This window comes from Salmo trutta, chromosome 9 (genome assembly GCF_901001165.1).
Source record: "Salmo trutta chromosome 9, fSalTru1.1, whole genome shotgun sequence".
In the NCBI taxonomy this organism is placed as follows: domain Eukaryota; kingdom Metazoa; phylum Chordata; class Actinopteri; order Salmoniformes; family Salmonidae; genus Salmo; species Salmo trutta.
In genome coordinates, this window is record NC_042965.1 from 18,172,737 (window position 1) to 18,195,268 (window position 22,532).

The 22,532-nt window shown below is 45.2% G+C and overlaps 1 protein-coding gene across 1 annotated transcript in view; it reads left to right on the top strand.

Annotated features, from left to right (window-relative positions):
* The window catches only part of LOC115199587 (calcineurin-binding protein cabin-1), a 134,008-nt gene that overhangs the window by 1,444 nt on the left and 110,032 nt on the right, over positions 1 to 22,532 (top strand). Inside the window, 18 exon segments of the mRNA XM_075074291.1 lie at positions 9,799 to 9,979; positions 12,374 to 12,503; positions 12,604 to 12,690; positions 12,692 to 12,730; positions 12,903 to 13,147; positions 13,298 to 13,391; positions 13,443 to 13,578; positions 13,739 to 13,763; positions 13,879 to 14,079; positions 14,441 to 14,604; positions 14,830 to 14,913; positions 14,916 to 14,969; positions 15,124 to 15,188; positions 15,190 to 15,286; positions 15,498 to 15,768; positions 19,311 to 19,426; positions 19,603 to 19,787; positions 20,369 to 20,558. Of these exon segments, the coding sequence (XP_074930392.1) occupies positions 9,799 to 9,979; positions 12,374 to 12,503; positions 12,604 to 12,690; positions 12,692 to 12,730; positions 12,903 to 13,147; positions 13,298 to 13,391; positions 13,443 to 13,578; positions 13,739 to 13,763; positions 13,879 to 14,079; positions 14,441 to 14,604; positions 14,830 to 14,913; positions 14,916 to 14,969; positions 15,124 to 15,188; positions 15,190 to 15,286; positions 15,498 to 15,768; positions 19,311 to 19,426; positions 19,603 to 19,787; positions 20,369 to 20,558 (2,364 nt within the window).

Sequence of the window (22,532 nt, forward strand, 5' to 3'; positions counted from 1 at the left end):
TCTATTACCACCTCATCGACGATGAGATTGTGCGATAAACCTCCAGGTTAACGCTGCACTTCCCAGGAGTCACGTGTATCCCCTGTCTCAGGAGGAGACGGTGGCTATGGAGACATACTTCACTGAGTCCTTGAGGCAGGGATACATTCGGCCATCCAAATCACCTGTCTCTTCGAGCTTCTTTTTTGTGAAGAAGAAGAAGGGAGGTTTGCGTCCGTGCATTGACTATAGAGGTCTAAATTCCATCACTGTGGGTTTCAGTTACCCGCTACCTCTCATCGCTACGGCGGTGGAGTCATTTCACGGGGCACACTTCTTCACAAAACTGGATCTCAGGAGTGCGTACAATTTGGTGCGTATCCGAGATGGGGACGAGTGGAAAACCGCATTTAGTACCACATCTGGCCATTATGAGTACCTCGTCATGCCGTATGGGTTGAAGAATGCTCCAGCCATCTTCCAATCCTTTGTAGACGCGATTCTCTGGGACCTGCTAGGTCAGGGTGTGGTGGTGTACATCGATGACATTCTGATCTACTCCGCCACACGCGCCGCACATGTGTCTCTAGTGCGTAAAGTGCTTGGGCGACTGTTGGAGCATGACCTGTACGTCAAGGCCGAGAAATGTGTGTTCTCCAAACAAGCCGTCTCTTTTCTGGGGTATCGCATTTCCACATCCGGGGTGTAGATGGAATGTGACCGCATTTCGGCCGTGCGTAATTGGCCGACTCCGACCACGGTTAAGGAGGTGCAGCGGTTCTTAGGGTTTGCCAATTACTACCGTATGTTTATCCGGGGCTTTGGGAAGGTGACGGCTCCCATTACCTCACTGATGAAGGGGGGGCCGGTGCGGTTGCGGTGGTCAGCGGAGGCGGACAGAGCTTTTGGTCGGCTGAAGACTCTGTTTACCGATGCTCCTGTGCTCGCGCATCCGGACCCCTCTTTGCCATTCATAGTGGAGGTGGACGCGTCCGAGGCTGGGGTTGGAGCCATGCTATCACAGTGCTCGGGCGCGCCCCCAATGCTTCGCCCCTGTGCTTTCTTTTCGAAGAAGCTGAGTCCGGCGGAGCGTAACTATGATGTGGGGGACAGTGAGTTGCTGGCTGTGGTAAGGGCCCTGAAGGTGTGGAGACATTGCCTTGAGGGGGCGCAACACCCTTTTCTCATCTGGACTGACCACCGTAATCTGGAGTACATCCGGGCGGCGAGGAGACTGAACCCTCGTCAAGCTAGGTGGGCTATGTTTTTCACGAGATTCCAGTTTACTATCTCGTATATACCAGGTTCCCGAAACACTAAGGCCGACGCACTGTCTCGTCTCTACGATACCGAGGAACGGTCCATCGACCCCACTCCCATACTTCCGGCCTCCTGTCTGGTGGCACTGGTGGTCTGGGAGGTGGACGCGGACATCGAGCGGACGTTACAGTCAGAACCTACTCCACCTCAGTGTCCCGCGGGTCAGAAGTACGTCCCGCTCGGCGTCCGCGATCGATTGATCAGGTGGTTGCACACGCTACCCTCCTCAAGTCATCCAGGGATTGAGCGGACGGTGCGGGGTCTTAGAGGGAAGTACTGGTGGCCCACATTGGCGAAGGACATGAGCTTCTATGTCTCTTCCTGTTTGGTGTGCGCCCAATGTAAGGCTCCTAGACACCTGCCTAGAGGGAAACTACAGCCCCTCCCCGTTCCACAGCAGCCGTGGTCCCACCTGTCGGTGGATTTCCTCACCGATCTCCCGCCGTCTCAGGGGAACACCACGATCCTGGTCGTTGTGGATCGGTTCTCTAAGTCCTGCCGTCTACTCCCTTTGCCCGGTCTTCCTACAGCCCTACAGACCCCGGAGGCCCTGTTTACTCACGTCTTCCGGCACTACGGGGTGCCTGAGGACATCGTCTCTGATCGGGGTCCCCAGTTTACGTCCCGGGTGTGGAGGGTGTTTATGGAGCGATTGGGGGTTTCGGTCAGTTTGACCTCAGGTTTTCACCCCGAGAGTAATGGGCAGGTGGAGAGAATTAATCAGGATGTGGGCAGGTTTCTGCGGTCCTATTGCCAGGACCGGCCGGGAGAGTGGGCGAGGTTCGTGCCATGGGCCGAGATGGTGCAGAACTCTCTCCGCCACTTCTCTACTAACCTGTCGCCCTTTCAGTGTGTGTTGGGTTACCAGCCGGTCCTGGTGCCCTGGCATCAGAGCCAGACTGAGGCTCCTGCGGTAGAAGACTGGGTGCAGTGCTCAAAGGAGACCTGGAGCGCCATCCAGGAATCCCTTAAACGGGCTGGTGGACGGCAAAAGGAGAGCGCTGACTGCCGCCGCAGTGAGGCCCCCGTGTTCACACCGGGGGACAGGGTCTGGCTCTCAACCCGGAACCTGCCCCTCCGCCTGCCCTGCCGGAAGCTGGGTCCGCGATTTGTGGGGCCATTTAAAGTCCTGAGGAGGATAAACGAGGTGTGTTATAGGTTACAGCTCCCCTCTTATACCGTATTAACCCCTCGTTTCATGTGTCTCTCCTCAGGCCGGTGGTAGCTGGTCCACTGCAGGACGTTGAGGTGCAGGAGGTCCCTCGGCAGCCCCTGGACATCGGGGGGGCCCCGGCATACACAGTCCGTTCCATCTTGGACTCCAGGCGCCGGGTAGGGGGCCTGCAGTACCTCATGGACTGGGAGGGGTACGGTCCGGAGGAGAGGTGCTGGGTACCGGTGGAGGACATCCTGGACCCATCACTGTTGCGGGAGTTCCACAGCCTCCATCCGGATCGCTCTGCACCTCGCCCTCCGGGTCGTCCTCGAGGCCGGCGTCGGCGTGCTGTGGGAGCCGTGCGTCAGGGGGGGGATACCGTCACAACGTCTACGGAAGGTGGCTCCTCTCCCCGTTCGGGCGCGCTCGGCGGTCGTCGTCGCCTGCCTACTAGTGTAACGCGGGTTGTCTAATGGGGACCAAGACGCGTCGTGTGACGTGCTCATATTTACTTTTATTTAACTCAAAATCAAACAAACAACAAAACGACCGTAAACAGTCCTGTCAGTTACAACATACACAAAACAGGAAACAACCACCCACAAAACACAGGAAAAAACACCCCTACTAAATAGGACCTTCAATTAGAGGCAACGAGGAACAGCTGCCTCCAATTGAAGGTCAACCCAAGAAACTAAACATAGAAATAGACACACTAGAATAAACATAGAAATATACTAACATAGAACATAAACCAAAAACCCCGAAATACATAAAACAAACACCCCCTGCAACGCCCTGACCAAACTACAATAACAAATAACCCCCTTTACTGGTCAGGACGTGACAACTAGCTGCCACTGATCCCCTTTTCATTTTCATTTGGTGATGTCTGTTTTGTGTGAGCACCTGTTTTGAGTTAGTTCGTTAGTGGGGGTATTTAGTCTGTCGTTCTAGGTTTAGGTTTGTGCGGGATTGTTTGTGTTTTCTGTCGTGGGGTTTGGGGATTGTTTTTTCTCTGCTGTATTTCGTGGCAAGGACGGTTTTCCCTGGGCTGTGTCCCGACTCAGTTCTGGTGTATTTTGCCCTATTTGGATTCCTTGTTCCCTGCCTAGTGTTTGGCATTTTTTGACTTGGCATCTATTAAACGTGCTACATGTACCTTTGGTCTCCTGCGCCTGACTTCACCCCTCCTGCACTTCTAGAGCATCCAGACATCTGTTCCCCATGTTGTGTTTGTGAGTGATTATTTGTTGTAATTCGGTCCGTCTTTGTGGGCTCGTGATTTTCTTTGTATATTTGTCTTTTTTGAGTAAAGACTTTGATTACGCGTATCTGCTGTCCTGCGCCTGACTCTCTACACCAGCTCCACATAGGGCCGTTACAGCAACTCAGGAATCAAACGTCACGTTGAATGACATTCACCGTTCTCAATCTATGAAAAGATTTGAAGTGTCACGACAGTGACGGATGGTGGCGCCCCTCCTCGGCCGGGCGGAGCTCGGCGGTCGTCGTCGCCGACCTACTAGCTACCATCGATCCCTTTTTGTTTCACTTTCGTTTGGTTAGGTCTAGGTAGGCACGCACCTGTTTTGGGTTTGTCATTAGTAAGGGGGGGTTATTTAGGTTAGCGTAGGATGTATGTGGTTGTACGTGATTGTGTTGCTTGTCCGGGTTTTTTGTGTGCGAAAAGAACGTGTACTGAGTTTTCCTTCTGCCAGTGGTTCATTTTATTTGTGTACACCATCGCAGAATATTTAAGGGCTGCGCCCCTATACTTTGACGACCACATCCAGTTACTTCAAATAAAGAAGTGTGGTCACGAACTCTCTGTCTCCTGCGCCTGACTCTACCTCTCCTGTTGTTCTTCGAGCCAGCCCGTGACATGAAGTAGACAAGATGGCGGCTTACACATTGTTTGACAACTTCATGGAGCAAAAATGTGATTTAATTTAATAACAGAAAATGTTCTAAATTCAAACAAACCACCTGCAACTAGCCATGAAAGATTAGAAGACATACTTTGTATAGCGAAGTAAAGGTTGGTAGAAAATTATCTGTGTGTAACGGCCGTCGTTCAAATGAGACCAAGGTGCAGTGGAGGATGTGTTCATATTACAAGATTTTAATAACCGAATGAACACTATACAAAAAGAACCAAAAAACGACCAGCAACAGTTCTGTCAGGAACAAACTAAACAGAAAAACATTCACCCACAAACCCCAAAGGAAAAACAGGCTGCCTATGTATGACTCTCAATCAGCAACAACGATCTACACCTGTTCCTGATTGAGAGCCATACACGGCGGAAACAAAGAAAACCACCAACATAGAAAAAGAAACCTAGAACGCCCACCTATGTCACACCCTGGCCTAACCAAAAATAGAGATCAAAAAACCCTCTCTATGGCCAGGGCGTTACACTGTGCTACACTTCACACTACCTAAATAATAACCAGTGGTGGAAAAAGTACCCAATTGTCATACTTGAGTTAAAGTAAAGATACCATAATAGAACATTTCTCAAGTAAAAGTGATAGTCACACAGTAAAATACTACTTGAATAAATATAGCTTACTTAAGTATCAAAAGTAAAAGTATAAATCATTTTCACATTCCTTATATTGAGCAAACCAGACGGCCCGGTTTTCTTGTTATTTTAAGTTATGGATAGCCAGGGGCACAGTCCAACACTCAGCCATAATTTACAAATTAAGCATTTGTGTTTAGTGAGTCCACCAGATCAGAGGCAGTAGGGATGACCAGGGATGCTCTCTTGATATGTGTGTGAATTAGACCATTTTCCTGTCCAGCTAAGCAGTCGAACTGTAACAAGTACTTTGGGTGTCAGGGAAAATGTATGGAGTAAAAAGTACAATATAAATAGTATTGTAAAGTACAGATGACTAAAACTGTCATGGTCAACACATACTACAGTAGCTAAGATGGGGAGAAGTCTGTCCATAATAAAGTGTTGCTCTGCCTTTTTAACAACACTATACACAAGGCAGGTCCTACAGGCTCTAGTTTTGTCACATCTGGACATGTGGTCAGGTGCCACAAAGAGGGACACCAAAAAATTACAATTGGCTCAGAACAGGGCAGCACAGCTTGCCCTTAAATGTACACGAGAGGTAACATTAATAATATGCATGTAAATCTCTCATTGCTCAAAGTGGAGGAGATATTGACTTCATCACTACTTGTTTTTGAAAGAAGTGTTGAAATGCTGAATGCACCAAGGTGTCTGTTTAAACTACTAGTACACAGCTCGGACACCCATGCATACCCCACAAGACATGCCACCAAAGGTCTCTTCACAATTCCCAAGTAAAGAACAGAAAATGGGAGGCGCACAGTACTACATAGAGCAATGGCTACATGGAACTATATTCCACATCAGGTAACTGATGAAAGCAGTAGAAGTGTATATATATTTTTTTTTAAACAGATAAAAATACACGTTATGGAACAACGATCACGATCACTTCACATCACTGACACAGACTACGCACGATAAGACACGTACGTACACATAGATGTTGAAGAGAAATTGTAGAATTAGGTTTTGACTTTGTGGCTGTGTTAACTAGCTGGTAACGATGGGGCAGAGATACCCGTCTCTGTTTTGGGTAAACTCGTTTTGCAAGCCAACGCGCGCGGGGTCTGAAAGAAATGACGGAATGAGAGCAGAGAGCGTGCACCAATGGCGTGCAATCAACGGAATATCAGATTTTATGATTGCCGCTTTGAACCCGCCCCTCTATTAGGCTGTCCAATAATCCATGGTTTTACTAGCCAACGGAACAGATCAGAGTGAACGAGTTCTCTAGCTAATGCATTGACAACAAAAGTGTGTCAAAGTTTCCAATTCCACCACAGCTAGCTTTTTATATTGTATCATATTGATGCAGACTCCCTAAATATTCTCGATTTTCCAAGCGCTGAACAAGTCTGGTGAATGATGAGATTGAGAAGGATTGGTAAGTGGCGAGTAGCTAGCTAAACAAAATGCAAAAGTGATGCACACTGAGGCTAGCTAGCAAATTGTAGCTACACTAAACCGTCTTAGTTGTAGCGCTAGAGCTAGCTAGCTATTTAGCCGGTGACTGATTCCTCTCAGGTCAGGATTGAGATTAATAGGACGAGGATAGCCAGCTATATATTTTCGTCATCAAATCAACAACCTTGCCTCAGTTTTATATCGGTAGATTGACAAAGTATCACTGAACCAACCAGTGTCTGGGCAGAGGAGGAGACTAGCCTGCGCGAGCGCCACTATCAGCTGCCTAGGCTAGGACGAGACTATCAACAAAGATTTGTATAACTAAACCAAAAGAGACCACAGCACATCATTTCAAATTAGAATAAATTAGTCACAGTGACAGAGTCCCGTGTGGCTCAGTTGGTAGAGCATGGTGTTTGCAACGCCAGGGTTGTCGGTTTGATTCCCAAGGGGGACCAGTACGGAAGAAAAAATGTATGAAATGTATGCATTCACTACTGTAAGTCGCTCTGGATAAGAGCATCTGCTAAATGACTAAAATGTCAAATGTAGAGTCATGCATGAGCTAGCGAGATCCTATTGGCGCGTTTTGGCTTTCATTTGCATATTTCCATTAGGGAACGCCTATTATGTGAAGTGCGCTTGCGCAATAACTCAATTCACCTTTGCACTCCTAAACATCTTTGGCAAAGGATAATGTCTACAAAACAGTCCACTTTGTTCGAAACATACTGTAGTTTTGGGAACAGAAAGCTGTATTGAGATCAAATGTTTCATAGATGAGAAAATTTGAAGAATGTCGGCCAAAATCCATCTCGTTACATATTTTCCTTCTGGGGCCACTGGGCTTCCTCTGACTACCATATTTGCTAATGAGTAGAAACGCCAAGTGGATGCTTCACATTTATACATCAGGTGAAATATCTTTCTCATTGTTCTATCTGTGCTATCAATATTAGGAGTCTGGAGAGAAGATTCATCATGTCCTCTGCCCAGATACGTGTGTGTTCAAAACAACTGGGAAATCTCAGACTTTAGTGCGATCAAGACAACTGGGAACTCCCCCCAAAAAACGAGCCCGACTGGGATTTTTTTTTTTTAAATGGTCATCCTATTCCGAATTCCAACTTGGAAACGCACACTTCCTTTTTAGAGTTCCTACTTTCTGACCTGAAGATCACTGACATAATGATATGACCAAAGGTTTTCCTGAGTTTCCATTTGTCTGGAAATGCCGGGTTCAAAACAACTGGGAACTCGGAATTCCCTGACTTCAGTGCGTTCAAGACAACTGTGAACTGAAGAAAATGAGGTCCGACCGGGAAAAATCGTTTTGAATGGCCACCCAACTCGGAATTCCAACTCGGGAACTCGGGCCTGTTTCTAGAGCTCAGACTTTCCGACCTGAAGATCACAGACGTCATGATTTGCCCTCGTATTTTTCAGAGTTCCCATTTGTCTTGAAAGAACACATTTTTTGGGGGTCAAATCATAGCATCAGTGATCTTCAAGTCGGAGCTCTAGAAAGATACCAGAGTTTCCGACTTGGAATTCCAAGTTGGATGAGCTGTTTTTTTTTCTTCAGTTCCCAGTTGTCTTGAATGCACTGTATTCAGAAGTCTGAGATTTGAACGCGGCAATGGTTCAGGGTATCGCTAGCTACTATGATTCATAGGGTATCACAATGACTGTATAAATGAATGGACAAAGCCATCGATCACGTGACACCATTCATTCCTACAGTATATGAATAATAATGCTGCGTTCACGTCGTGTCAGAAACTCTGAAATTTCCGACTTTCTAACCTAGTTGGAAGAGTCGGATCCCGAGTTTCCCACTTGGGAGGTACCAGAATCAGCCAATAGGAAGCTCTACGCAAATAACTTACGTTAATTTGAACTCGCACACATTTTCTGAGATGAGGTGAACGCGACATCAATAGTGCATTTGAATTCCAGGAAGTTGGTTAAGATGGCATCTAATGGGAGATTTATGTAGACTTGTGCCACGTTCAAGACAACTTGGAACTTGCGGCAACTGACTTCAGTGTGTTCATGACAACTGGGGACTTGGAAAAACGAGCTCTGACTGGGAAAAATTGCTTTGAAAGGTCATTCAACTCGGAATTCCAAGTTGGAAACTCGGCCATCTTCCTAGAGCTCCCACTTTCCAACCTAAAGATCACTGACGTCACAAGCTACTAAATTAGCCTTATAACTTTGGTAAAAAAAAACTGGCTCAGCTAGTTAAATAAATATTATTATTATTATAGTTATTGAGATGAGCGAGATGCAAGACTTCGCGCTCACACAGTCACACACAATATCTGCACATATGCATGGGTTCGCTTCACACTGTTCACGGCGTTGTAGCCAGCGCACCAAAAAAGTGGAGAAGTTGAGCCTCACGCTTCAATGCTCTTAGTTGTTGTGGAAATTGACCCACTAGGTGGTTTACTATCTGCATGTCATATGACTAACTTAAAAATAATCGGTACAAGGACATACAGTACCAGTCTAAAGTTTGGACACACCACACCTCAGGGTTTTTCTTTATTTTTACTATTTTCAACATTGTAGAATAATAGTGAAGACGTCAAAACTATGAAATAACACATGGAATCATGTAGTAGCCCAAAAAAGTGTTAATCAAATCAAAATATATTTTATATGAGATTCTTCAAAGTAGCTAGCCTTTGCCTTGATGACAGCTTTGCACACCCTTGGCATTCTCTCAACCAGCTTCATGAGGTAGTCACCTGGAATGCATTTCAATTAACACTTGGGCCTTGTTAAAAGTTAATTTGTGGAATTTCTTTCCTTAAGGCGTTTGAGCCAATCAGTTGTGTTGTGACAAGGTGGGGGGTATACAGAAGATATCCCTATTTGGTAAAATATCATATTATGGCAAGAACAGCTCAAATAAGCAAAGAGAAACGACAGTCTATCATTACTTTAAATTTCAAGAACTTTTAAAGTTTCTTCAAATGCAGTCAGAAAAACCATCAAGCACTATGATAAAACTGGCTCTCATGAGGACGGCCACAGGAAAGGAAGACCCAGAGTTACCTCTGCTGCAGAGGATAAGTTAATTAGAGTTACCAGCCTCAGAAATTGCAGCCCAAATAAATGCTTCACAGTGTTCAAGTAACATACACATCTCAACATCAACTGTTCAGAGGAGACTACGTGAATCAGGCCTTCATGGTTGAATTGCTGCAAAGAAACCCCTACTAAAGGACACAAGTAGGAAGAAGAGACTTGTTAAGCAACATTTTTGTGGTAAACAAAATACGTTTGTTCAAGTGTGACTTGGAGGTATATGTTTTCTCATAGGCTGTGATGCTGGATTCCACAGATGTGAACATATGGTACAAGATTGGTCAGGTGGCTGTGCGACTGCTGCGCATTCCATTGGCGCGGCATGCCTTTGAGGAGGGTCTGCAATGTAACCCCGACCATTGGCCCTGTCTGGACAACGTCATTACTGTTGTCTACATACTCAGTGACTACAGCTGTGAGTCGTTCCTCTGTATATCTGTCCTCTGTCACTATGTAAAGGATTTACATGTTTTATTTATTTAACCTTTATTTAACTACGCAAGTCAGTTAAGAACAAATTATTATTTACAATGACGGCCTAACCCGGACAACACTGGGCCAATTGTGCGCCGCCCTGTGGGACTCCCAATCACAGCCGGTGGTGATACAGCCTGATACAGCCTCGAACCAGGGTCTGTAGTGACCCCTCTAGCACAGAGATGCAGTGCCTTAGACCGCTGCGCCACTCGGGAGCCCAAGGATGAACTAATGATGTTTGTGAGAGGTCCAGGTGTGCAAAAATGAGGGGGAAATAATGATCAATAACACTTTATTTGCTCTACAGACTATCAGTAACATTTCAACTAACTCTATTAGAGGTCGACCAATTAATCGGCATGGCCGATCAATCTTCACATAATCACTAGTTAACTACACATGGTTGATGATATTACTAGGTTAAATAGTTTGTCCTGCGTTGCATATAATCAATGTGGCGCCTGTTGATTTATCATTGAATCACAGCCTACTTCAACTTCGCCAAACGGGTGATGATTTAACAAAAGCGCATTCGCGAAAAAAGCACAATCGTTGCATTGATGTTTATGGTCCGGTACATTTGTGCCTTTCTTAAAATCAATACACAGAAGTATAATATTTTAAACCTGCATATTTAGTTAAAAGAAATTCATGTTAGCAGGCAATATTAACTCGGGAAATTGTGTCACTTCTCTTGTGTTCAGTGCAAGCAGAGTCGGGTATATGCGACCATTTCTTCCTAACAAAGGCCGTAATTAATTTGCCAGAATTTTACATAGTTATGACATAACATTGACGGTTGTGCAATGTAACAGCAATATTTAGACTTAGGGTTGCCACCCATTCGATAAAATACGGAACGGTTCCGTATTTCACTGAAAGAATAAACGTTTTGTTTTCGAAATGATAGTTTCTGGATTTGACCATATTAATGACCAAAAGCTCGTATTTCTGTGTGTTTATTATATTATAATTAAGTCAATGATTTGATATTTGATAGAGCAGTCTGACTGAGCGGTGGTAGGCAGCAGCAGGTTCGTAAGCATTCATTCAAACAGCACTTTACTGCGTTTGCCAGCAGCTCTTAGCAATGCTTGATGCACATTGCTGTTTATGACTTCAAGCCTATCAACTCCCGAAATTAGGCTGGCAATACTAAAGTGCCTATAAGAACATCCAATAGTCAAAGGTATATGAAATACAAATGGTATAGAGAGAAATAGTCCGCGTCATAATTCCTATAATAACTACAGCCTAAAACTTCTTAACTGGGAATATTGAAGAACTGGTAATATTGAACCACCAGCTTTTATATGTTCTCATGTTCTGAGCAAGGAACTTATACGTCAGCTTTTTTACATGGCACATATTGCACTTTTACTTTCTTCTCCAACACTGTGTTTTTGCATTATTTAAACCAAATTGAACATGTTTCATTATTTATTTGAAACCAAATAGATTTGATTTATGTATTATATTAAGTTAAAATAAGTGTTCATTGTTCATTCAGTATTGTTGTAATTGTCATTATTACAAATATAAATATATATATATATATATATATATATATATATATATGTATATATATAAAAATCGACCGATTAATCGGTATCGGCTTTTTTTGGTCCTCCAATAATCGGTATCGGCGTTGAAAAATCAGAATTGGTTGACCTCTACTATCTATTAACCCTAGTCCTAAAGTTAATCTTAACCCTTAAGGCATCTGCATGCTTCAGTTCGGCTGGCGGCTAGGCGAACTGAACAAGTGTGCTCTCATACTCACTTAAAAGACATTTGCTTGAAAAAACGAGAAAAAAGTGGCAATAGCACTGTTTGTCCATTTTGAGATGCCGTAGCCAGTATACAAAATAGTCTGAATTAATCTAAGATAACTCTCGTTTTTGCCGAGGAGATCTTAGTCGTGCAATTTTATATCTAACAAAGATGTTTGGAGCAGTATTTCTTAATGAAAAAATGTGTATGAAAATGAGTCGTCTCTCGACCAATCACCGACGGTGGGGCGTAGACTTCTGCTACCGACTTTGGTTTGCCTCAAGAAAAAAGTGTGCCCGAACAACCCTTACCAAAGTCCAAAACGAGAAAAGAAATGTCACAATGTCATAATATATGCACAAACTCTTCTGAACTGTTTCGTCTGGCAAGCATGCGGACGCCTTTTCCCTAACCCTTATTCTAAACCTAACCTTAGCAAGTAGTTGCTTATAAACAGATAGTTTGTTGATAGTATGACCGTCTGTAGAGCATCTATAGATGGACTTTCCGGACTATCCAAGTAAAGTGTTACCTAATTATCTATCATAATATTTCCCAGGCTGTTTGTATTTCATCAGCAAAGCCCTGGAAAAGGATCATTGTTACACCAAAGGGCTGGTGTTGAAGGAAAAGATCTTTGAAGAGCAGCCTTGTTTGCAGAGGGACTCCGTGCAAATGCTACTGAAGTGGTACGGCCCTACTTCTACCCACCTGTCTACTTATCATAAATGTGTGCTATCATTCAACCGTCCACAGGGTCTTGATCTTGACCTCATGCTCCATCTGCAGTGACACGTCCATTCACTAGGAGACCCAGGCCATTGTGGAGGAGGCAATGGATCTGTGACGGTGCAGACAGGCTCTCTCTGCCCAGGAACTCAGACCTGGTGCTGGTACAAACTATCTTCTGTTTCTCGTGAGTCTTCACATCCCCCCCCCCCCCCCCTTGTAGTTTCAGGGGAGACAGTTGCTGTTAATATTCAAACATGTATTTGTTTTTTTGTAGTTGACTCACTTGCTGTTCATTGTGATTAAGGGTAAGAATGTATTGTTTTAATTGACGAAAAGCATTTTGGACTTATTCTCAGGTGGAAGAATGTGGGAGAGAGCCTCCTTGCCATGTACAGACATCATGGACAGATCAACCTGTCCCAGTACCGCAACCCCAACTGCCTCCAGGCCTTGCCTCCTGAGCCCTGCCCTCCTACTGTCAGTGAGATCCAGACCATCCCCAGCAGCAGCCCCAGCATCTCCCTGCCTCCACTCCCTGTCCCTGAGCCATCAGCACTGTCCCAGCCCTCTGGTTCAGATAACACAGACTACAGCCCCCTCTGTTGGTCAGTAGCTTCTTTTCATCTAATTTAGCATGTCAATTCCATTTATTTGCAAGCATGAAACCATTTAGACAACATCAAATTGACTGGTTTATTGTATACTCTGATAATGCATTTTATTGTTTAAGGATCAATTTGTGCCCTCACAGCTATGGAAACCTCGCTCACTGAAAAGAAGAATGTGAAGAAGGCCCCTGAGAGGAGACACATAATGGAGGAAAGCGGAGACACTGCCAACACATTGCAAGTATATATTCTTATTGGATGATAACTAGGCTCTTCCGTTCCACTCAGACTGAAGAAGTTTGACCTTGAGGATGATGACGAGAGCCTGAGTAACCTGGAGGCCCAGTGTGAAATCAAGCAGGACTTCCAGCTGCTCCATGGCACAAGCTGCATGCCTTTCAGACTACTGAATACATGGAATCAGGTACATGTCTTATGTAAATGATGTCATGCTGCTTGCTTAGCGAGTACAGCTTCCTCCTGATTCGGTTTATACTGAGGCTCGAACCCAGGACCTCTGCCTCACAAACTGCATCATGTGATCGCCCTCCTTAAGCATCTTAACCATTCGTCTCCCTGAAAAGCTAGCTATTCAGCAGCGCAAGTGGAGTGAGTTTCACAGATCCCCATCTGCAACATTTACACAATTCTCTGACTGAAATGCAGAGTCGGATGTCAAACATCTCATGGGATTTACATTGTCTTACTCTTTCCTCATCCCCAGAACAACAGGATGTCCACAACTTCCTGATCAATAAAATCAACAACGGTGGGATATTAGAGATGACAATGCGCTATCTGAAAGCGGTGGGTCAGAGGTTCATGGAGGAGTGGCCTCGTGGGCTGACTGCAGTGGTGCAGGAGGTGTATCATAGTTGGAGGAAGCACAGTAGTGGCCGGCCCAACCCTCTACTCCGCAACTGCAGTAATCAACACAAATGGGTATAGAACATCTATTCTGACTCTTCTGATTTATTACTTTATTGACAGCGTTTTTAATTGAAAAACTTACATCTCTGCCTGTGTTTTTTTACATTCCACCTAATGCGAATGTCAAGCTGTCTGTAAAATAGTTGTGATTGGTGCTTTATGCAGGAAATGTCGCTGATGAGCCTATCATGTATGGAGATTCAGTTAGAGCAGTGGTCTCACAGCAAAGGCAAGAATGGTACGTGTCAAACACATTGGTGTACTTTGGTATTCTTTATGAAATACAGTTTTCTGTTGGTTTCTTTCTTTTACATGAACCATATTGGTATATTCCTTTCTGTGTTTTTATTGTGAAGGGTGCCCAAGAAAGTGCAGTGGGGGCCAGAGCAGTGTTGGGTGTGAGTTCCGAGGGCAGCACTCTGAGGGGGACCTGTTACAGCTGGGGAACCTGTTTGAGGAAAACTGGGTGTCTGTGGTGGTGCGTGTTTCCTTGCTCAAGGCATGCTTCTTGGCCCTGCAAGTAACCTTCACATTCATCCTGCATCATAATTTACCCATGTTTCCTTGACTATTTACCATAACACTTGAATATTTGTTTCTAGTATGATACTGAGTTGACCTCTTTCCTCATACATCTCACATATTGGTTTCAATGATTAAGACAAATCAATCTGATCTACATTTTCTATTGACATGTGTAATCCATAACCTAAGATGTGCTTTGTGTGCTTGTGTCGTCTCACAGGGAGACCTGGACCAGGCCCTGGAGAGCTATGATATGTGTGCAGGCATGCTGCAGAGATTCACACACGGACCACAGAGGAGGAAAGGTACACCATCTACCTGCCCAACCTGCGTGCAGATGCAGCCATCTCGGTGGAGGAGGTCAGTGGAAGGGCTGAACAGTAAAACTATAGCACAAATATTTGAATAACATGCACCTGGCCCTCAACCATCCCATTAGAGTGTGTAGTTCCCCTGTGGTTTTGAGTTGTCTGGTTCATCAGAAAGCGTTCCCTTCTCCCCATTGCATGGACAGATTGATAAGAAGCTGGTGTCTCTGGAGCATTGTCAGTCCCTGGCGGAGATCCAGCGTCTGAGTCTAGGGACTATATGAGTCTGTGGTGCGGCTGCTGCAGCCCACCCTCAGCTATGGCTCTGGGCGGGTCAAGCCTCTGGAGTTTGTCCAGCTGCTGCTGTTGCAGTTTACCTTCTGGATTAATACAGCAAAAGATCATTTTGTAGATGTACTGTAGTATTTGTCTTTATATGGTTATTTTAGTTTCAACAAGTCTTTCTCTTTGTGGCATGGCTGTCACTACTAATCAGTGTAGTACCAACATAGGAAAGCAGTATTAAATGTACAATATGTACCATGATGACATTTTTCCTCTTTTCCTGGCGTCTCTGCCCCAGAACTCCCTGTTGAAACTGAAGGACTACCGTCAGTGTCTGGAGTTCACCGAGGTTGCCCTGAACGAAGCCCTGCAGCAGCTCAACTCTGTCCCAGTCAGCTCTCACACGGCAAAGGAGGAGTGGTTCTCTACCATCACAACGCTGTTGGCAGGCTTTGAGGTCTGCTTCACAGAGGACCCTCAGCTCCTGAGCAACGTCAACCACTACACCAGCATGGTCCGGCTGGCCAACAACCTCATCCGGGTCAACACTCACACTAATATACCTGGTAGACACAGAGTGTGTTTGGAAACAGAAAATTATATATAAATGTGGGCTGTGTCCAGCTCAGCCCTGCCCTGGATTCTCCTGCACCACATCATCAAGCACGAGGAGACTGCCTTCAACTGCCTGCTTCGCCAGCACATATATTCATAGGGGATGATGAAGGTACATTACATGACCAAAAGTATGTGGACACTGCTCATCGAACATCTCATTCCAAAATCATGGGCATTAATAAGGAGTTGGTCCCGCCTTTGCTGCTATAACAGCCTCCACTCTTCTGGGGAGGCTTTCCACTAGATGTTTGAACATTGCTACAGAAACTTGCTTCCATTCAGCCACAAGCATTAGTGAGTTCGGGCACTGATGTTGAGCGATTAGCCTGGCTCACAGTCGGCATTCAAATTCATCCCAAAGGTGTTCGTTGGGGTTGAGGTTAAGGCTCTGTGCAGGCTAGTCAAGTTGTTCTTCACCGATCTCGACAAACCATTTCTGTATGAACCTCGCTTTGTGCACAGGGGCAATGTCATGTTGAAACAGGAAAGGCCTTCCCCAAACTGTTGCCACAAAGTTGGAAGCACAGAATCGTCTACAATGTCATTGTATGCTGTAGCGTTAAGATTTCCCTTCACTGGAACTAAGGGACCTAGTCCGAACCATGAAAAACAGCCCCAGACCATTATTCCTTCTCCACCAAACTTTACAGTTGGCACTATTTATTGGGGCAGGTAGTGTACTCCTGGCATCCACCAAACCTAGATTTGTCGATCGGACTGCCAGATGGTGAAGCGTGATTAAAAATAATCAAATCAAATGTTATTGGTCACATAAACATGGTTAGCAGATGTTAATGCGAGTGTAGCAAAATGCTCTACTTCCGACAGTGCAGTAATATCTAACAAGTAATCTAACAATTCCACAACAACTACCTAATACACACAAATCTAAAGGGATGGAATAAGAATATGTACATAGAAATATATGGATGAGCGATGACCGAGCGGCATAGGCAAGATGCAATAGATGGTATAAAATACAGTATATACATATGAGATGAGTAATGTAACATGTGTAAACAGTATTGAAGTGGAATTATTTAGAGTGCATTGTGTAAAGTGACTAGTGATCCATTTACTAAAGTGGCCAATGATTTGAGTCTGTATGTAGGCAGCAGCATCTCTGTGTTAGTGATGGCTTTTTAACAGTCTGATGGCCTTGAGATAGAAGCTGTTTTTCAGTCTCTCGGTCCCAGCTTTGATGCACATGTACTGACCTCGCCTTCTGGATGGTAGCGGGGTGAACAGGCAGTTTCTCGGGTGGTTGTTGTCCTTGATGATCTTTTTGGCCTTCCTGTGACATCGAGTGCTGTAGGTGTCCTGGAGGGCAGGTAGTTTTCCCCCGGTGATGCGTTGTGCCGACCGCACCACCCTCTGAGGAGCCTTGCAGGTGAGGGCAGTGTAGTTGCCGTACCAGGCAGCCCGAAAGGATGCTCTCAATTGTGCATCTGTAAAAGTTTGAGGGTTTTAGGTGACAAGACAAATTTCTTCAACCTCCTGAGGTTGAATAGGTGCTGTTGCACCTTCTCCACACTGTCTGTGTGGGTGGACCATTTCAGTTTGTCTGTGATGTGTACGCCGAGGAACTTAAACTTTCCACATTCTCCACTGCTGTCCCGTCAATGTGGATGGGGGGGTGATCCCTCTGCTGTTTCCTGAAGTCCACAATCATTTTTGTTTTGTTGACATTGAGTTTTCCTGACACCACACTGAGTGCCCTCACCACCTCCCTGTAGGCTGTCTCGTCGTTGTTGGTAATCAAGCCCACTACTGTTGTGTCATCTGCAAACTTGATGATTGAGTTGGAGGCGTGCATGGCCACGCAGTCATGGGTGAACAGGGAGTACAGGAGGGAGCTGAGCACCCACCCTTGTGGGGCCCCAGTGTTGAAGATCAGCGAAGTGGAGGTGTTGTTTCCTACCTTCACCACCTGGGGGCGGCCCATCAGAAAGTCCAGGACCCAATTTCACAGGGCAGGGTTGAGACCCAGGGCCTCAAGCTTATTGATGAGCTTGGAGGGTACCATGGTGTTGAATGCTGAGCTGTCGTCAATGAACAGCATTCTTACATGGGTATTCCTCTTGTCCAGATGGGATAGGGCAGTGTGATGGCGATTGCATTGTCTGTGGATCTATTGGGGCAGTAAGCAAATTGAAGTGGGTCTAGGGTGTCAGGTAAGGTAGAGGTGATATGATCCTTAACTAGCCTCAAAGCACTTCATGATGACAAGTGAGTGCTACGGGGCGATAGTCATCTAGTTCAGTTACCTTTGTTTTCTTGGGTACATGAACAATGGTGGCCATCTTGAAGCATGTGTGGACAGCAGACTGGGATAGGGAGCGATTGAATATGTCTGTAAACACACCAGCCAGTTGGTCTGCACGTGCTCTGAGGACGCAGCTAGGGATGCCATCTAGGCCGGCAGCCTTGCGAGGGTTAACACGTTTAAATGTCTTACTCATGTTGGCCATGGAGAAGGAGGGGGGGCCCCAGTCCTTGGTAGTGGGCCGCATCGGTGGCACTATTATCCTCAAAGCGGGCAAAGAAGGTGTTTAGTTTGTCTGGAAGCAAGACGTCTGTATATGTGATGTGGCTGTTTTTCTTCTTGTAGTCCTTAATTGCCTGTAGACACTGCCACATACGTCTCTTGTCCGGGCCGTTAAATTGCGTCTCCACTTTGTCCCTATACCGACATGTTCTTGTTTGATTGCCTTGCGGAGGGAATAACTACACTGTTTATATTCAGCCATATTCCCAGTCATCTTTCCATGGTTAAATGCGGTGGTTCGCGCTTTGTTTTGCGTGTATGCTGCCATCTAGCCACGGTTTCTGGTTAGGGTAGGTTTTAATATTCACAGTGGGTACAACCTCTCCAATGCACTTTATCACTCCAGAGAATGCGTTTCCACTGCTCCAGAGTCCAATGGCGGTGAGCTTTACACCACTCCAGCCGACTCTTGGCATTGTGTATGGTGATCTTAGGCTTGTGTGTGGCTGCTCGGCCATAGAAACCCATTTCATGAAGCTCCCGATATTGTGCTGATGTTGCTTCCAGAGGTAGTTTGGAATTCATAGTGAGTGTTGCAACCTGATGACAGATGATTTTTAAGCGCTACGTGCTTCATCACTCTACAGTGGACCGGTGCAGCTCTAGCAGGACAGAAATTTGACAAACTGACTTGTTGGAAAGGTGGCTTGTTAGAAAGTCATTGAGTTCTCCAGTAAGGCCATTCTACTGCCAATGTTTGTCTATGGAGATTGCATGGCTGTGTGCTCGATTTTATATACCTGTCTATCTGTCAGTAATGAGGGTGGCTGAAATAGCTGAATCAACTAATTTGAAGGGGTGTCCACATACTTTTGTATATATATATCTATATGTGTATGTGGTGGTGGTGAAGTCCATCCTATTCATAACTGCTATAATGCCCTATTTAAATCTATGCTGGAAGCCCTAAAATGTCTTGTTGTTTCCTGTGACTCTCTTCAGATTACTCTAACACCCCCATTCTGCCCTCCTCCCTGATGCTGCTCAACACGGCCCATGAGTACCTGGGCCACCGCTCCTGGTGCTGGAACTCAGATGGAGCTCTGTTCAGGTGCTATGTGAGTCGGTTAACAGAGCTGAGATTGTGTGGACATCCTCTGTCAGCTCAGTCAATTCTCTGTTTTTGTTTTCCTATGATATGGTTTGAATTCGTTTCTAATGTCTTTCAAAGTATTTGTCAAAGTTTAATCAGGATAGAACTAACCTCATTGTTGTCTTCATGTTCATGGTTCAGGTTCGTGTTCTGGAGAAAGAGCGGTCTCCCTCTAAAGTGGAGGATACTCATCCCTAGAAAGAGGAGATGGAGATGGGCTTGGAGCAGTGCTTCTACTGCCTGTATGCTTACCCCAGCAAGAAGATCATGGCCCGCTATCTAGAGGAGCACTCTGCTCAACAGGTCAAACACCCAGCCCTCTTAATGTTATATTACTGACTGTCAATCCTTCAATGCCATTCACATTTCTGAGGATTAACTGATAGAGATCATGTAATGTATTCAACTGGCCACTAGGTGGCGGTCAATTCCACATTAGGTTGTTTACTCACTGGGATTGGCTTGTAGTGTAACTGTTGTATGCAGTAATTGCATGATGAATAGACTCTGTTCCAAAGGGACAAGGTTCATTAGTTAATGAATGCAGTCCCCCGACTAATTAACTACTGGTTGGTCCACTGAGTCATACGACCCAGGAACTCCAGTCGAGCAGGTCAATACAGGAGGAAGAAAGCAATTGATTCACTTTCAGGGAGTTTGAATGAGATTAATTATCTGACTGCCTCTGCATCAGATTGTACCAGCCTGTGCTGTTAGTCCCTTATCATGCTAGAGGGAATCACCAGGGTTTCACTTAGGAAGAGTTGAATCTTAGGGCAAACTCTTTGGTGGCGAGTTTTAAAAAGTGTGTGTGCATGTGTGCGTTAGTACTAGGATTTTTTTTAACAGTACAATATAAATGTTTTGCTTATCATCATAACTAGCTGTGTTTTTCTATGGCGTGCAGGTGGAACTCGTTCCAGTACTTTAAGCCCAAGACTCTGCCTCAGTTTGACAGCTACAAGACGAGTACGGTGTCTGCTGACCTGGCCAAACTGCTGAAGAGGATCTCTGGCATTGTGTCCTACAGTGACACTCCCATCCTCACTATGGACGAGGTGTCAGCCTACATCGAGGGCACGGCTGGAATCAAATCAGTTTATTTGTCACGTGCGCCCGAATACAACAGGTGTAGTAGACCTTACAGTGAAATGCTTACTTACAGGCTCTAACCAATAGTGCAAAAAAGGTATTAGGTGAACAATAGGTAAGTAAAGAAATAAAAACAACAGTAAAAAGACAGTGAAAAATAACAGCAGCGAGGCTATATACAGTAGCAAGGCTATAAAAGTAGCGAGGCTACATACAGACATCGGTTAATCAGGCTGATTGAGGTAGTATGTACATGTAGATATGGTTAAAGTGACTATGCATATATGATGAACAGAGAGTAGCAGTAGCGTAAAAGAGGGGTTGGCGGGTGGTGGGACACAATGCAGATAGCCCTGTTAGCCAATGTGCGGGAGCACTGGTTGGTCGGGCCAATTGAGGTAGTATGTACATGAATGTATAGTTAAAGTGATTATGCATATATGATAAACAGTAGCAGCAGCGTAAAAGAGGGGTTGGGGGAATGCACACAATGCAGATCGTTTGAGTAGCCATTTGATTACCTGTTCAGGAGTCTGATTGGGGGTAAAACTGTTGAGAAGCCTTTTTGTCCTAGACTTGGCACTCCGGTACCGCTTGCCATGCGGTAGTAGAGAACAGTCTATGACTGGGGTGGCCGGGGTCTTTGACAATTTTTAGGGCCTTCCTCTAACACTGCCTGGTGTAGAGGTCCTGGACGGCAGGCAGCTTAGCCCCAGTGATGTACTGGGCTGTACGCACTACCCTCTGTAGTGCCTTGCGGTCGGAGGCCGAGCAATTGCCGTACCAGGCAGTGATGCAACCAGTCAGGATGCTCTCGATGTTGCAGCTGTAGAACCTTTTGAGGATCTCAGGACCCATGCCAAATCTTTTTAGTTTCCTAAGGGGGAATAGGCTTTGTCGTGCCCTTTTCACGACTGTCTTGGTGTGTTTGGACCATTCTAGTTTGTTGTTGATGTGGACACCAAGGAACTTGAAGCTCTCAACCTGCTCAACTACAGCCCCGTCGATGAGAATGGGGGCGTGCTCAGTCCTCCTTTTCCTGTAGTCCACAATCATCTCCTTAGTCTTGGTTACGTTGAGGGATAGGTTGTTATTCTGGCACCACCAAGCTAGGTCTCTGACCTCCCTATAGGCTGTCTCGTCGTTGTTGGTGATCAGGCCTACCACTGTTGTCTTCTGCAAACTTAATGATGGTGTTGGAGTCGTGCATGGCCATGCAGTCGTGGGTGAACAGGGAGTACAGGAGGGGACTGAGCACGCACCCCTGGGGGGCTCCAGTGTTGAGAATCAGCGTGGCAGATGTGTTGCTACCTACCCTCACCACCTTTAAAGGTCAGTGCAGGGCATTTATGAGTCACAAATGCTAATTGACTGGACGTAGTCATAGCCTGGCTTTACTTGTCGCCATGGAGAACTGTTTAGCAGGGTTGGGGTTAATTCCGTAAATTCTATTAGAATTAAATTCCCTCTACCTGTAAATTCAATTTAAATTCCAGGTCACTCTGAATTCCAAGAGTTCAATTCCCAATTCAATATTATCCACAAATCCACATTCCCCCAGGCTTTCAGGCCAATTATGTCACTGTTTAGATACTAGAAATATAGTAATACAAATTGAAATGATTTTTAAACATATCCAGAGGTCTATTTTTGCCCATTAATTCCATTGACTGTGAACTGTACACATATTGAATTCCAAAGATGACTTTTTTTACTATTTCAATTCCAATTCAAACACTCAGTCTCACTCTAATTCTGTAACTTAAAGATTGTTGAAATTTGAATTGATTTCAATGTAAATTCTCCACTTCATGAGTGAATTTATTGGAATTGACCACAACCCTGCTGTTTAGGCCTATACATCACGTCATGACCATTCATTTTAGGTGATGACACTGTACAAGTCATTATGCATTGAAATATATAGGTAACTGCCAAAATAAAGGAACCTCCATTATTTCTATTTCTACTTTGCACTT